This window comes from Montipora foliosa, chromosome 13, assembly GCF_036669935.1.
Source record: "Montipora foliosa isolate CH-2021 chromosome 13, ASM3666993v2, whole genome shotgun sequence".
Taxonomy (NCBI): domain Eukaryota; kingdom Metazoa; phylum Cnidaria; class Anthozoa; order Scleractinia; family Acroporidae; genus Montipora; species Montipora foliosa.
The window spans coordinates 30,943,155-30,955,654 of NC_090881.1; the positions used below are offsets into that span (position 1 = coordinate 30,943,155).

The following is a 12,500-nucleotide window of genomic DNA, read 5'->3' on the forward strand; positions in this document are numbered from 1 at the left end:
CCCAGCAGAGTTTCCAACACGAGATGCATCACTGAGTCGGCCAACCAATTACTGAAGATATCAATACACCAAAGGAAAGTTGCCGACTCTTGTTGTTGGATAAATCCACTTAAATCCATCTCCGTTTCGTAAAATTTCTGAAACCTCAGTTGCAGTATTCCGGCACAAAGGCACAAGTCCTGACATTAGGCTAATTGTAAGAATAGAACTCAATCTATACGGATCACAGCGATCAGTCTCACAACAATCCTAATGGAACAGGCACAAAGTCGCATTGCACATCGCATGCAAGTTTAAAAATACAAAACCGTCATATGCTACACGTACATAAGCATTTAAGTACCTTAGAATCCTATCTTCACAATTTGCTGTTCCGTTTCCCAGGAAAGTCGGATTCCTTTCAATTCAACAAATGCGCAAAGTACTATTGCGCCCGTTTAAAGCTGTCATCAAATCGCGTCATCAATGGGCGCTGTCTTCATTATCTCATTTTATAATCATCAATCATCGAAAGTCCCTTAGGATACAATAAATTTGCCCGTTGGCCTTTAGAAACAACAATGTAGCTTCAGAAAACCTATAAAAATATACATTTGGGTAATTTAAATTATTTTGCTTCAGTTCAATTATTTTTTAGGTGAAAAATTCAAGCTAGAATTCCTCGAATGACACTGGGGTTTGAAGGATGAATGAAAAATATTTCCGATGGAGTGCTGACATGTACGAAAATGCGACAAGCAAGTGCAGTGAGCGCGCGCAACCACTGTTCTTTCCGCTAAACCAGTTGAAGCGATTATAGTCGGTGCTTATGAAAACAGTGTTCTAAGTCATTTTAATTTTGGTCGACAGGTAAGGATCATAGGAGAACAGACTAGTATTAATGCGACGTTCATCTCAACTTCAAATGCTAAGTGCCAAACTGCGTCTCGGCTTCCATGATTGACTCCACCTCCGGAAAGTGAATTGGAGTTTTTGTTTTGTTCACAGCTCGAATATCACTATGATATTCGTTTAGAGGTTCTTCAGTAAAAAGATTCGCACAGATTCCATCGCTTTCCATCGGCGGTGAGTTCGAATATACGAATGTACCGTGGGGACCAAAGATGCTGATTAGTAGGTTATGTCACGCATCACCTCAGCGTGGGAAGTTTAAATGATGAAAACCAAAACAAAGTTTGGCACTTGGAGCTTGAAGGCGAGATTCCGCAGAATTATGAAAATCGCAATAATCAGAGTTAACTCTGCAGTAATCTACTTCCAGCCAATGTCTTCTAAAACGTCCTCAAGGTCCAACTTACTGGCATTTAACCTGTTCAACAAACAGGCTTTATTCATACATATGATTCATAAGACGATAACAGACATAGCCTAAGCCTATTATGTCGCCATTCTACCTGACGTTTTAGAAGTTTCAGCCCAGACCACAGAATCGTTCAAAACACACGCTTCATCTCTAAGGGAGGAGGGGGGGGGGGGGGGGTTGGGTGCAGGAAAGCTGATACAGGACAAAGGTACAGTCACAAGGGAGATATGACATTTCCAACAAGATCACTGTCTCAAAATAGCCACTTCTATAGGACGAGTCAGTCTGTTTCGGTTTAGTTTGCAAGTTTCAGCACTTGGTCTAGAGTGGGTGGATATTTATGTGGTCTAATCGGTCCAGATGTACATTAAAATTAGAATTTAAAAAGCAAGTCCATCAAATATTTTGGCAATTTTAATACGATATTTACACGTTTCAACTTTGGTCCCTGTGTAGCAAAACAACACAGAAAAGCAGTAGTGTCAGTTCTATAAACACAAATTTTGCCATAAAACAAAGTCAACATTTTAATTCCTCCAGAAAGAGCAAGCCTATTCAGCACGAGATTGCTACTTTACATGACATGGATATTATAGATATGTATATATATGAGTAATAATATCTGCTGTTGCTTAATCACTGCTGCGGTTGTTCGTGAAGAGAGATGAGGGTCGGCTGGCTTTATATTACATCTCCAAAAGCCTGAACAAAATCTGCTTATTGAAAACAACCGATTAAAAAAGGCCCAGAACATCTTCTTGATGTTGTCTGGAAATTATAGACTAACCACTGGTACTTTTTCAAATCACTCTCTGCCTCATGAATTTCAAGCATAGTAAGCCACCTTAAGAAACCAAGGAAACTTTTTTCCACGAGTGAAGAAAACACACCATTAAGACATTGAAAAATTGACTGGTGTTTTTGTTTATAAGCAAAGTTCACTTGAAAAGGTCTGCTGGTCAGCAGCTATTGACATTGCACTGCGCTGTTGCTGTTGTTTGCAATTGTGTTTGCCTTTTGCTCGGGGTTTACTGCCATTTGCTTTTGCTTTTGCCCCAAGCACCTTTATCTTTCACTACCTTTTCCTCAAGTTTTGTTTAGGAAGGATATTACTGAGAGTGGTCTGCATTTACATTTTGTTCAACATACGTCAAATTCTCTTCCCTAGTTGTGTGTGGCACTACTGCAATAATGAGAAATACACTTCCAGATACTTCTTTACTGGCAGGGCACGATCACCTAGATTTAGTGTTACCAGCAATGAAATATAATCTGGCAACATTATGTAATGACCAGTATCAGATAATGGAGAGAAGATCAACACACTGACCACTTAGAGGCCATTTTTCAAGTTGTGGTGGAGTATGAAACTAAAATTAACATACGTAATTATATCAAAGTGTAACAGTGGATGGGAATGCTATATGTACAAATGTTTGCTCTGAAACTCTCTTATAATGTTGACATTCCCAATACTGTTCTGTTCCTCATCACTGTTCTTTCTAGTTAGCTTCACAATAATCATTTCTAAAAATTATACTACAGCCAAAGGTTTCAACATTAAAATTAAGATTAAGAGGTTGACAATATGGATGTGATACATACTGTACTTGCTGATCATCTTCTGTTTTTTGTTCATTTATAGCAAAAAGTCTCTTAATGGGGACATAGTTTTTCAGTGAGTGATTAACCCATTGACTCCCAGGGGTTTCCCATTGATGAGTAAAATCGTCTAGCGTTAGGGTAAAATATTAAGTCTGGCCGGTTTAGGCCGGTTTGGACATCAAAGGGTTAATGGGGACATAGTTTTTCTGTGAGTGATTAACCCTAACCCTAACCCATTGACTCCCAGGGGTTCCTCATTGACGAGTAAAATCGTCTGGCGTTAGACAGAGTAAAATATTCTGGCATTGGACAGAGTAAAATATTAAGTCTGGCTGGTTTAGGCTAGTTTGGACATCAAAGGGTTAAGCCATTCAAATTTTACTCTGGCTAACACCAGACGATTTTACTTGCCAATTGGGGGCACTCTAAGTATGAATGGGTTAAACTGTGCTATGTCAGAACTGATCAAAACTCACAAAACAAACACCAAAACAAGCGTAAATTAACTAGGTGCAAAAGAATCAATGGCATCTTTCCACCTAAGAGTACAATGTATGTAACTTCCCAAACTAGGATGTAGCCAGCAAAATCTTTTTTATCAACCTACACACAACATTTTATTGCGATAACTATCAGTAAAGGAAGTAATAATTAAGATAATGTACAACAAGGGTCTTACTTAAGTTTTGAAGATCTTGGCCATCAGTGATGTCAAAGCTTCTTATCAGCCATAATGTCAACTCTCACTGAAAAACAAATTGAAATTCACATGAAGGTACATCCAGCAACCTTTCTGATCATTCAAGAAACACAAATCCTCAAAATAATATTACACAAGATTAAAGGTTATGCACATAAATTATACCCCACTTAGTTTTTTGGGTCATAAGTTATAATTATGTAAATGGAAGAAAACTGAAAAGGAATAGGTTGGTGGAGCATGGAAAAAAACTGATCCCTGCAAACAGGCATAATGCATGGGAGGGAAACCTTTCAAGCAAAAATGTCTAAGTGCACTTGAGTGATTCCCATGTTTCAAGATTGGTTGCAAAAATGACAGACTTCAAGTCCTTTCAAAAGGAAAAGTGCACCGATCCATCAAGTACTCTTGCTTTTATGACAATAATAAAAAAAATAACAGGGCCATACTATATTCTCAAACACCAGGGGAATCTTGATTGCCTAAATAACAATAAAATCACTCAGAGATTCCAACTCTCTCTTGCTTTTGGCTAGAAACCTCCCATCTTTGGCAAGTATCCACCTTAAATCTTTTCCATTTTCTACAACTTTCCTCTCGCAAAGGAAAATGACAACGTCACTTCTAGTACAATTGCAATCGTTAGTAATTTTTAATGGTTTTTTACTGCTTCTTTTACCTTGAGAGCATCGCAGCGCGAATCAGGAAACTACATTGACTTCTTGCTACGTTGATGTTTATTCACAAATGGGTTTGTTCCTAAGATGTAGAAAATGGAATCTTAAAGGATTATAAGTTTATGTATTTTTTTCCTGGGGAGAATGCTCATGGCCCCTTAGAAGCTACCACCTTTGAATCTCATGGTCAAAGCTTTAATTAATTCTTCCTATCGATCTGGTAAAGCAAAATTAGTTTTTACGCGAAGAAAATGTCACGTATTGTAAACTACGCCTAAGAAGTAATTCAAGTGCCTTTTTTATTGTAACTGTGTTTAGGATAGAGTTTTTTGAATCAAAACTCAAGGAAAACTCAGCCTTCGCCACTATCAATATTAAGTCATAAACATATTCCTTTAACTTTATCGGAACATGCAAGATTAAGTTAAAGGTAAGGAAAATCTGATGGCTCTACAGTGGTGAGAGATTTCAACTCAATGAAATCGTAAATAGTGAAGTTTTAATTGAAGAAGTTAAGCTTTAATAAAGGTGAGTTTTCAAGCCGCAGTCTTGCAGTCAGTGGAGAGTTTCAGTTGACAATTGCGAAGTTAGCGCTAACCGTTTATGCAGATTTCCCTATGAACAAAGAGGCCTTTTTTTCTTCGGCTATTCTCTTGTTTTTGACGCAATTAAACGTTGTATACTTTAATACTCACCAATTGATCACCTCAACATTTTGAGCGAGTACACGTGGCTCGGGGATTTGCCTGGTGTCAGATTAAAATGAACGGTGTAGGTAAATTTTTTTACCGTTTTAAATCTTAGAGACAAATTAGCTCAACCAATTTGTTTGCAACACCTTAAAATATCCATCCTTAGGGAAAAGCTCTATTCTATCCTTTCCTCTCTGATAGTTGGCCGCCATTACAGCGTTCAAAACCAATTTACCTCGCTTTCATGTTATTGTTTTTCTGAACCAATGCGCATAAAGGTCAAAAATAGTAACAGCAATGAAATTTTCAACACAAACAAGATATTTTCGAAGTATCTAGTTATGAGAGTGTATTTATGTTGACTAAGAAATGTAGATCCCAGGCATGATTTGATTAAAAAATATGAAAGTGGTGAATGATTAGTTCTTTTGGAATAAGACTTTGTTTGTTTACAGAATAAGAACGGCTTAAGGACCAGTTTACATGAGGTGGCCTGGCCTGGTTATAGTTCTTGGTAAATGTTAGTCTGGTTTTACATAATGGGTGTGTATTTACGCTCATTGCTTTTAAATCAGTCAAGGATACCAAGGAATATTTTTGTATCAAAAGTTATATCCAGTGTAGCTTTTTACAGAAGGATGACTATGCCTGCATGCACTCTTTTTAATGAACAAAACAAAGGACCAAGCCTCCTGAGTATTGGGAAAACAAAATGTACAAGCCGAAAAGGTCTATTGCAAATGAAATCTAATTGAGAGTATAAACGAGAAAAACAGATAAAATCATATGAAGTTTATAAAAGTGTATACTTAATCAGGATGCCTTTCTTCATTTTGAAGATAAGACATTCGAAATTAGAGGGGGTTTTATTTTTGGCAAAAAAGATGGAAACTTTACACAAGATTCTTGTCATACTGGTTTGCAAAGACTTCTCAAACTCAGGCCCCAATCTTGGCTAGCAGGCCAATAAACCTTTTTATTAAAACAGATCAACATCTTATCTAAGAAAATAGGCATTTCACAAGGTCTTCGTACCCTGCTTGCAGAGGGTTTTTAGCTTCTTGCTTTTGTTTAGCTTGTCCCTTTAAATGCTATTGTTTGCAAAAAAAAAAAACAAGCAATGGTAAAGACACTCACTGCCATTAAGGATGTGCCAAGCAAAAGCAGGAAGAGATATCTGATATGTAAACCAGCCAGTCTTCCAGGGCTGGCTTGCTTCATAGGAAGTGCTGCATAGTTAGTTCCCTGACCCAGCCACAGTGAAATAAAAATAAATAGACAATAACTAAAGCTTTGTGATGTCAAAATGGCATAAAATAGTCTAAAATTAACTATCTTAACTCTGGGGTCAGTTCACATTAGGGCCGTTTATGCGAGAGAAAATAAGCCGCGGTTTACTCTGGCCGCAGCTTACATAAGACACGAACACCCTGTAAAAATGGTACAAATTCTACGTTCACGGTTTTCTCAAGCCGTGGTTTATCCTGGCCTGGGAATTTATATTATGTACGCCGCAGCCAAAGTAGGCCACGGCTTATTTTCTCTCGTATAAACGGCCCTATTAAAACTAGCATAGCTGTGATAAATCTAACATTTTTGCACTTGTGTCCAGAAATACACCTTAATAGTTGACATCCAGCACAGTGTCCCATTAAGTAATAAGTCATTGCTGCCTATTTGCAACAATAACATAAGGGTAAAGGTTAGCATTATTTTTAGCTTAGGGCAAATGCATATGTTTATCCTTACTTGAGAAACAGCATTTTGGGGACACTTTGTGACATTAATAATTTATTATTATCAATGTTACAATTCCAAGACATGAGTGATGTTGAAGTTGGGGAGAAGAGCAAGCAGACACTTTGTGATTCTCAATGAAATCTATGTGCACCTAATTAGGGGCATTTCTGCACATATCTGCATTTTTTGGTTCAAAGAAAGAACACAGTGAATTAACTCACATGCAAAATACACAAAAGAAATTTTCATTGAAACATTCTTTTAATTGAGTGGTGCCTTGACATATGGGTAACTTCATAACCAAATAAAGCTGTATCAATAATAATTAATTATTTACGTGACCATGAAGGGAATTGTTCTGCTATTAAATAATATGCTAGTATGGGGCAACATTAAGAGACTTCGCTTCCATTGTGAGTGTTTTCAAAACTTTATTGTGATCAGGAGATAATGTACTCTGTGTAATGATGTGCACCCTGGATGCTTTTTTATGACATCTTAGCTAAATTAACCCCCTTAAATACACACTTTTCACAATCATCATTATACGGCTTCACAACACAACTTAAAGTAGTTCTACTGACCTGGTTGGAACAGTATTCAATAATATTTAACTCATTATAAGTTCACTATCTCTATAAAAACGTTTACTACATCATTGTAACTTACTGTTACAAAATATTAACAACACTTTTACCAGATGGTAACTTCATTGCCAAAATCTTGTGTTTTTATCTCAGTAGTTTAACTTTGAAGTTATCTTGGGTATCAGTTCCTGTATGTTTTTTTTTTTTAATTTCAAGTTGTAAATTTCCATATGAGCAATTTAGAACTATACAGGAGCTCATTCAAAATGTGTCTGTGCATTCCAGATCGAACTGGGATTTGGGAGTCAAGCTGGTTTTTTGGAGAGGGGAAAACCGGAGAAAATAAATTGAAACAATTTTTTTTTTGCCACACTCAAAAAACCATGGTCACATTTCAAATCGACCATGTTGGAATGAAAAAGCCAATAAGTCATTAACAAGACAAGAATGCAAAAATCAATGGAAATATACAGGTATTATAAGGTTAGTTTCTGGTTTTTGAGGTTATCTGTACTAAGAGAAGTCAATGCACAATATACTGACATTTCTGAGTTTGACATTGACACTGACATTTCCTGAGTTTGATAGTTTGTGAAAATGAGTGAAAATAGTATTTAATTCCACAAAATACAGTTAATTTCTCAGCTATTTAAATGTAATTGTTCTTTTACAGGGGCCACAGAGTACATTTGAAAGTGGGGGGGGGGGGAAGGGGTGGAAGGTTTTGGTATGGATCACGGAGGTGTGAGGGGAGGGGGAAAGGTTTAGGAGAAAACAACACCATAGAAAAAAGTGGGGGGGGGGGGGCTGTAGACCCCCAGCTCCCTCCCTCTCCATGGCCCCTGCTTCATTATTTCATAGCAGGGAAAAACTTAAAATAATGGGTAAAGAACCCCTTTAACTACAGCTGCAACACAATATCTCAACTTTTAAAACACAATGGTGAAATTCTTGTAAGGAAATGTGTAGTGTTATGTGCTCAAGCTGTTGCAACATGTTTGAGCTTGGCTGAAGACTGTTAATGCAATAATGTTCACATAATAAGGAATATTAGAAGGACAGACATGTGATGCGCTGGCATGTGTGTGTGTGTGTGTGAAGTCCTGAACCAAAGATTTGTCTTTCATGTTAAAACAGCCTTGCTGTCTAATTACACTATTATTTAAATGACCCAAAGATTAATCACCTTTACAATGATCATTCTTTTTACAATACCTCAGCTCCTACTTACATTTAAATAAACAATGAAATTTATTTCCAACATGGACGAAACTTTTCATCATCATGTTGTACAAAGAGAAGTAACAAAAATGCAGCATGAAGTTCTTATTTAACTACTATTTACTATCGCTGCTGCTCCACAAAAGTCATAGCTGAGATCATTGGCTGCGTAAGAGAGGGAGGCAGAGACTGAACACCATCAAGAATATTTGCTGTGATGCTACTCATCCTGTGACAACAAATAATGCAAACAACATATTTACAACATTTGCAAAAATGAAGGTATTTTTAATACTAACATAATTAAACTAGGGAAAACGAAAATGAAGCAGTTTGAAATTAATGACTGAAAAGGCAAAATATTTACAAAATTAAAAACTATCAACCCTTTGACACCCAAACCAACCTAAACCAGTATTTTACTCTGTCTAATGCCAGATGATTTTACTTGTCAATGGGGAACCCCTTGGAGTCAATGGGTTAAATTCAACATTATTGAGTAATTTTGAACAAACCCGTCATGATAGACCTTGCACACCTTAAAGAAATAAGATTAAAATTAAGAAAAAATAAGCTGCATCTCAATAACTTAACTTCATTAATTTAACAAAGTACATTGTACTTTGAACAGCTCTTTCAAGGAAGGAATACGGTAACTTTATGATCTTGCACTTCACTGTTAAATGCAATCCAAAAACATATCAAGTACACTCTTTTGACTAACCATTCTTTTTGGTTCTGAGGCAGCTTTGGAACAGAATCTTTATCCTCTGGAACCAAGCCAGCTTTCAGACTTTTGAAATTGGATTCAATATTCTTTTTATAGTCTGCTAAGGGGGTCCCTGCTTGATTTGCAGCTTGCTGTCAAGGGAAAAGAAGCACTGTATTAACACTATAAACTCCCCATTTCAAACTGAAAACCCCGCAGTGTTAACAAAGGTGCAATAGGGCTGAAACTTTATCACATGACCAACAAGTAGAGCATCTATTTCTCTCTGTGCTTCTAACTCTCAGGCCACCACAATGCTGCTGTCAGCAACCCTGTAGATGATAGTGCAAGTCTAGAACTGAACTTCATCCAGATACTTAGGTGAGAGGCAAGCATTTTGATTTCATACATGTACATGAAACCATTGTCATACACTGTCAAGAAAATTAAAACAAATTTGAGCTATAATTAGCAATTAGACCCATTGACCTGTGGCCCTTGAGGGTGAAGGGTCTCATAATTATTGTTTTAGTATCACCCAACTAGTCGGACAGAAAAGGCAATAATAAAGTTAGCAAATGCAAGTTAAAGAAATATTTATTTTGGAATAAAATGAAAGAAAGCGTCACACTTTTTGCTACTCAAGGACTAATAGTCCTCTAGTACCGTAGCCAATTGAAATGCAGGATTTGCATTATTCCACTAGTTCGTGGATACTAATACGTAATAGTCTTTTTGATTACAAAAATCAGCAATATTACACGACGTTTCAAAGTCATCTTGACTTTATTTACAAGTGATACATGTAATAGTCATTTCAAGTTTAAATGAAGTGGTTGTTTATACACTAATTCGTGGGCTGACGTTATAAACAACCACTTCATTTAAACTTGAAATGACCATTACATTTATCGCTTTGAAACTGTGTAATATCACTGATTTTTGTAATCAAAATTAATGAGTTTCAAAAAGTTTTCTCCTTAATAGTCTTTATACTAACGTAAAGTAAAGCAGTTTGATGAGCCATGTATTTATGATTTGTAAGATTGTGTGCATCACTGTTGAGCTGATGGCTCAGTGTGATAAGCTGATTTAACATCGCCAGGTGCTGGAAATACCCTGTAACAAAAAAAAAAAACAAAAAAATCATAAATCAAAGGTAAAAAAAAAAGAAGTAGGGAGTTTAGGAAAAGACTGGGAGACAGAAAAAAAACTGAAAAGGGTTGAGAAAAAGACTGAATATAAAATGGAAAAAAATAAACTCCTTTGAAATTTAAAAGGACAAGCTGGTGAGGGTTATATGGTGGTGGGCCTGAAAGGGGAATGGTTAGGTATTAATGGAACCTGTTAAATCCCTTATTTCACAAGTAACTCTTAAATATTCAGTCTGTTTAACATCAGGTTTTAAACCCTGAAGCAAAGCCAAGTGGTTTTAGACTGAGTGTTTATTGGATGGCTTCAAAAAGCATTCCACAAAAAGTTTAAAAAAAAAATATATATATATATATATACATTGAAGATGTCAGCCTTAAATCCTTACCATCCATAGATGATTTTTGGCCTTGGAAAGCTGGTCTTTCTGGATTTGTCAAATAGGATGTGACTCTTGGAAAGAGCAATGACAAACCAGTCTGTTTGAGGTATTCCTGTAAGGTTTAAACAACCTCTAAAACGTTAAGATCAGTCAAATCCAGTGTGATGAGATTGTGAGAAAAAGGAAAAAGGAGGCAATTACGCAAAAAGCAACCTGCTTACGACAGCATGTCTGTGGAGTCAATAAACTTTCAGACTGTCTCTTTGAAGACATCCCCATTAACCCTACACACATGGGTCATTCCATGCTTGAGAAAGGTGACTAAAGAGAAAGGTGATCCAGAACAAGCATGACCCACATGTGTACCCTTTATTAAAGGCCTGAGAGGGCCTCAATTGATAAGTAAAATCATCTGGCATTAGTTGCACTAAATCTATAGGTGGCCACTGGGAAGGAGATTTCAAGATTAATTATATATATATTGTCTAATTTGGATTGTTATAGCAGATAACAGTTGCACTAAGTAAATTTTTATAGGTATCCATAGTACTGGTATCAGCCACCACTATCATGGCTGCTGTTGTGGTCGTCACCATCAATGCGGCCACCATCATAACCATTATGGTCACGATACATTAAGGTTTAGCAAGACTTGGCAAAGTTCTTTTTGCACTAATCACCAAGCACATTACAGGGCCAATATTGTTAATACATGATATTATTGACCAACAATATTAACATGATTCAACTTTAGTAGGCAGCAGTGAAATGTTGAAATTTGACCCATTTTATACTTATCCATCTTTCAATCAACACAACATCTTTCCATGGTGAAAAATAATAATTAATTTCAAATAACAAGATTTTAAGAGCCTTGCTAGTTTGCACAATAAAATAGAAAATGGTTTGAACCCAGGAGTTACATTCCTCAATGAAATTTTTTTGACCATCTGGGTGAAAGGAGTCCTGCGCACCAGTGGCTCAGTTGGTTGAGCACCGGGCTGTCATGCAGGAGGTCGTGAATTCAACTCCGGCCGGACCAACACTTAGGGTCTTTAAATAACTGAGTAGAAAGTGCTGCCTTTGTAATTACATCTGCAAATGGTTAGACTCTCTAGTGTTCTCGGATAAGGACAATAAATCGTAGGCCCCGTCTCACAACCCTTCAATGTCCATAATCCTGTGGGACGTAAAAGAACCCACACACCTGTCGCAAAGGGTAGGGCATGTAGTTCCTGGTGTTGTGGTCTGTCTTCTGTGCAATATCATGGTTGGGAGGGTAAAAGGGCGCACTTTATTTGGAGCCTCGCTCTGTTGTGCAACCCTCACCACAGACTGTTTCTTTGTTGTGGTGAAAGTGATTAAATAAATAAATAAGTCCTGAGAAGGACTGTTGGTAGTGACTGACATTTCAACAACCTGAGCGGAAGTCATCTTCATTATTTTCAACCATCACCTGACTCTGAAGATGAATTCTGTGGAAGTCACTGCCAACAGTCCTTCTCAGGACTCCTTCTATCCCAAATGAAAAGTTGGAAAAAATTCTAATAAAAATAAGCCCATATACATGAATCTGATACAAACCTTCAGTGTGGGCCTTGGGTCAGGGAGAAAATGCAACATTTCCTTCATTTTCTCAAGAAGTACTTGAGCTGCCAGGAAAAAAATGTTAATTTGGTAAAGTATGAAACAGGAAGGGTGAAAACAAAACAAACTAATGTCTAAAGTAATC

At 36.9% G+C, this 12,500-nt stretch overlaps 1 protein-coding gene and 1 long non-coding RNA gene across 2 annotated transcripts in view; both read right to left on the reverse strand.

Annotated features, from left to right (window-relative positions):
- The window catches only part of LOC137982913 (uncharacterized), a 46,410-nt gene extending 41,209 nt beyond the window's left edge, over positions 1-5,201 (reverse strand). Inside the window, exons 1-4 of the long non-coding RNA XR_011118863.1 lie at positions 5,124-5,201; positions 4,981-5,031; positions 4,288-4,367; positions 3,588-3,654 (exon numbers count right to left, since the gene is read on the reverse strand). This is a non-coding gene — a long non-coding RNA (uncharacterized lncRNA). The remainder of the gene's footprint in view (positions 1-3,587; positions 3,655-4,287; positions 4,368-4,980; positions 5,032-5,123) is intronic.
- Positions 5,202-7,128: 1,927 nt separating this feature from the next.
- The window catches only part of LOC137982899 (uncharacterized), a 12,478-nt gene continuing 7,106 nt past the window's right edge, over positions 7,129-12,500 (reverse strand). The window contains exons 4-8 of the mRNA XM_068830064.1: positions 12,353-12,420; positions 10,775-10,880; positions 10,235-10,353; positions 9,250-9,386; positions 7,129-8,754 (exon numbers count right to left, since the gene is read on the reverse strand). Coding sequence (XP_068686165.1) covers positions 8,649-8,754; positions 9,250-9,386; positions 10,235-10,353; positions 10,775-10,880; positions 12,353-12,420 — 536 coding nt within the window. The 3' untranslated portion in view covers positions 7,129-8,648. The remainder of the gene's footprint in view (positions 8,755-9,249; positions 9,387-10,234; positions 10,354-10,774; positions 10,881-12,352; positions 12,421-12,500) is intronic.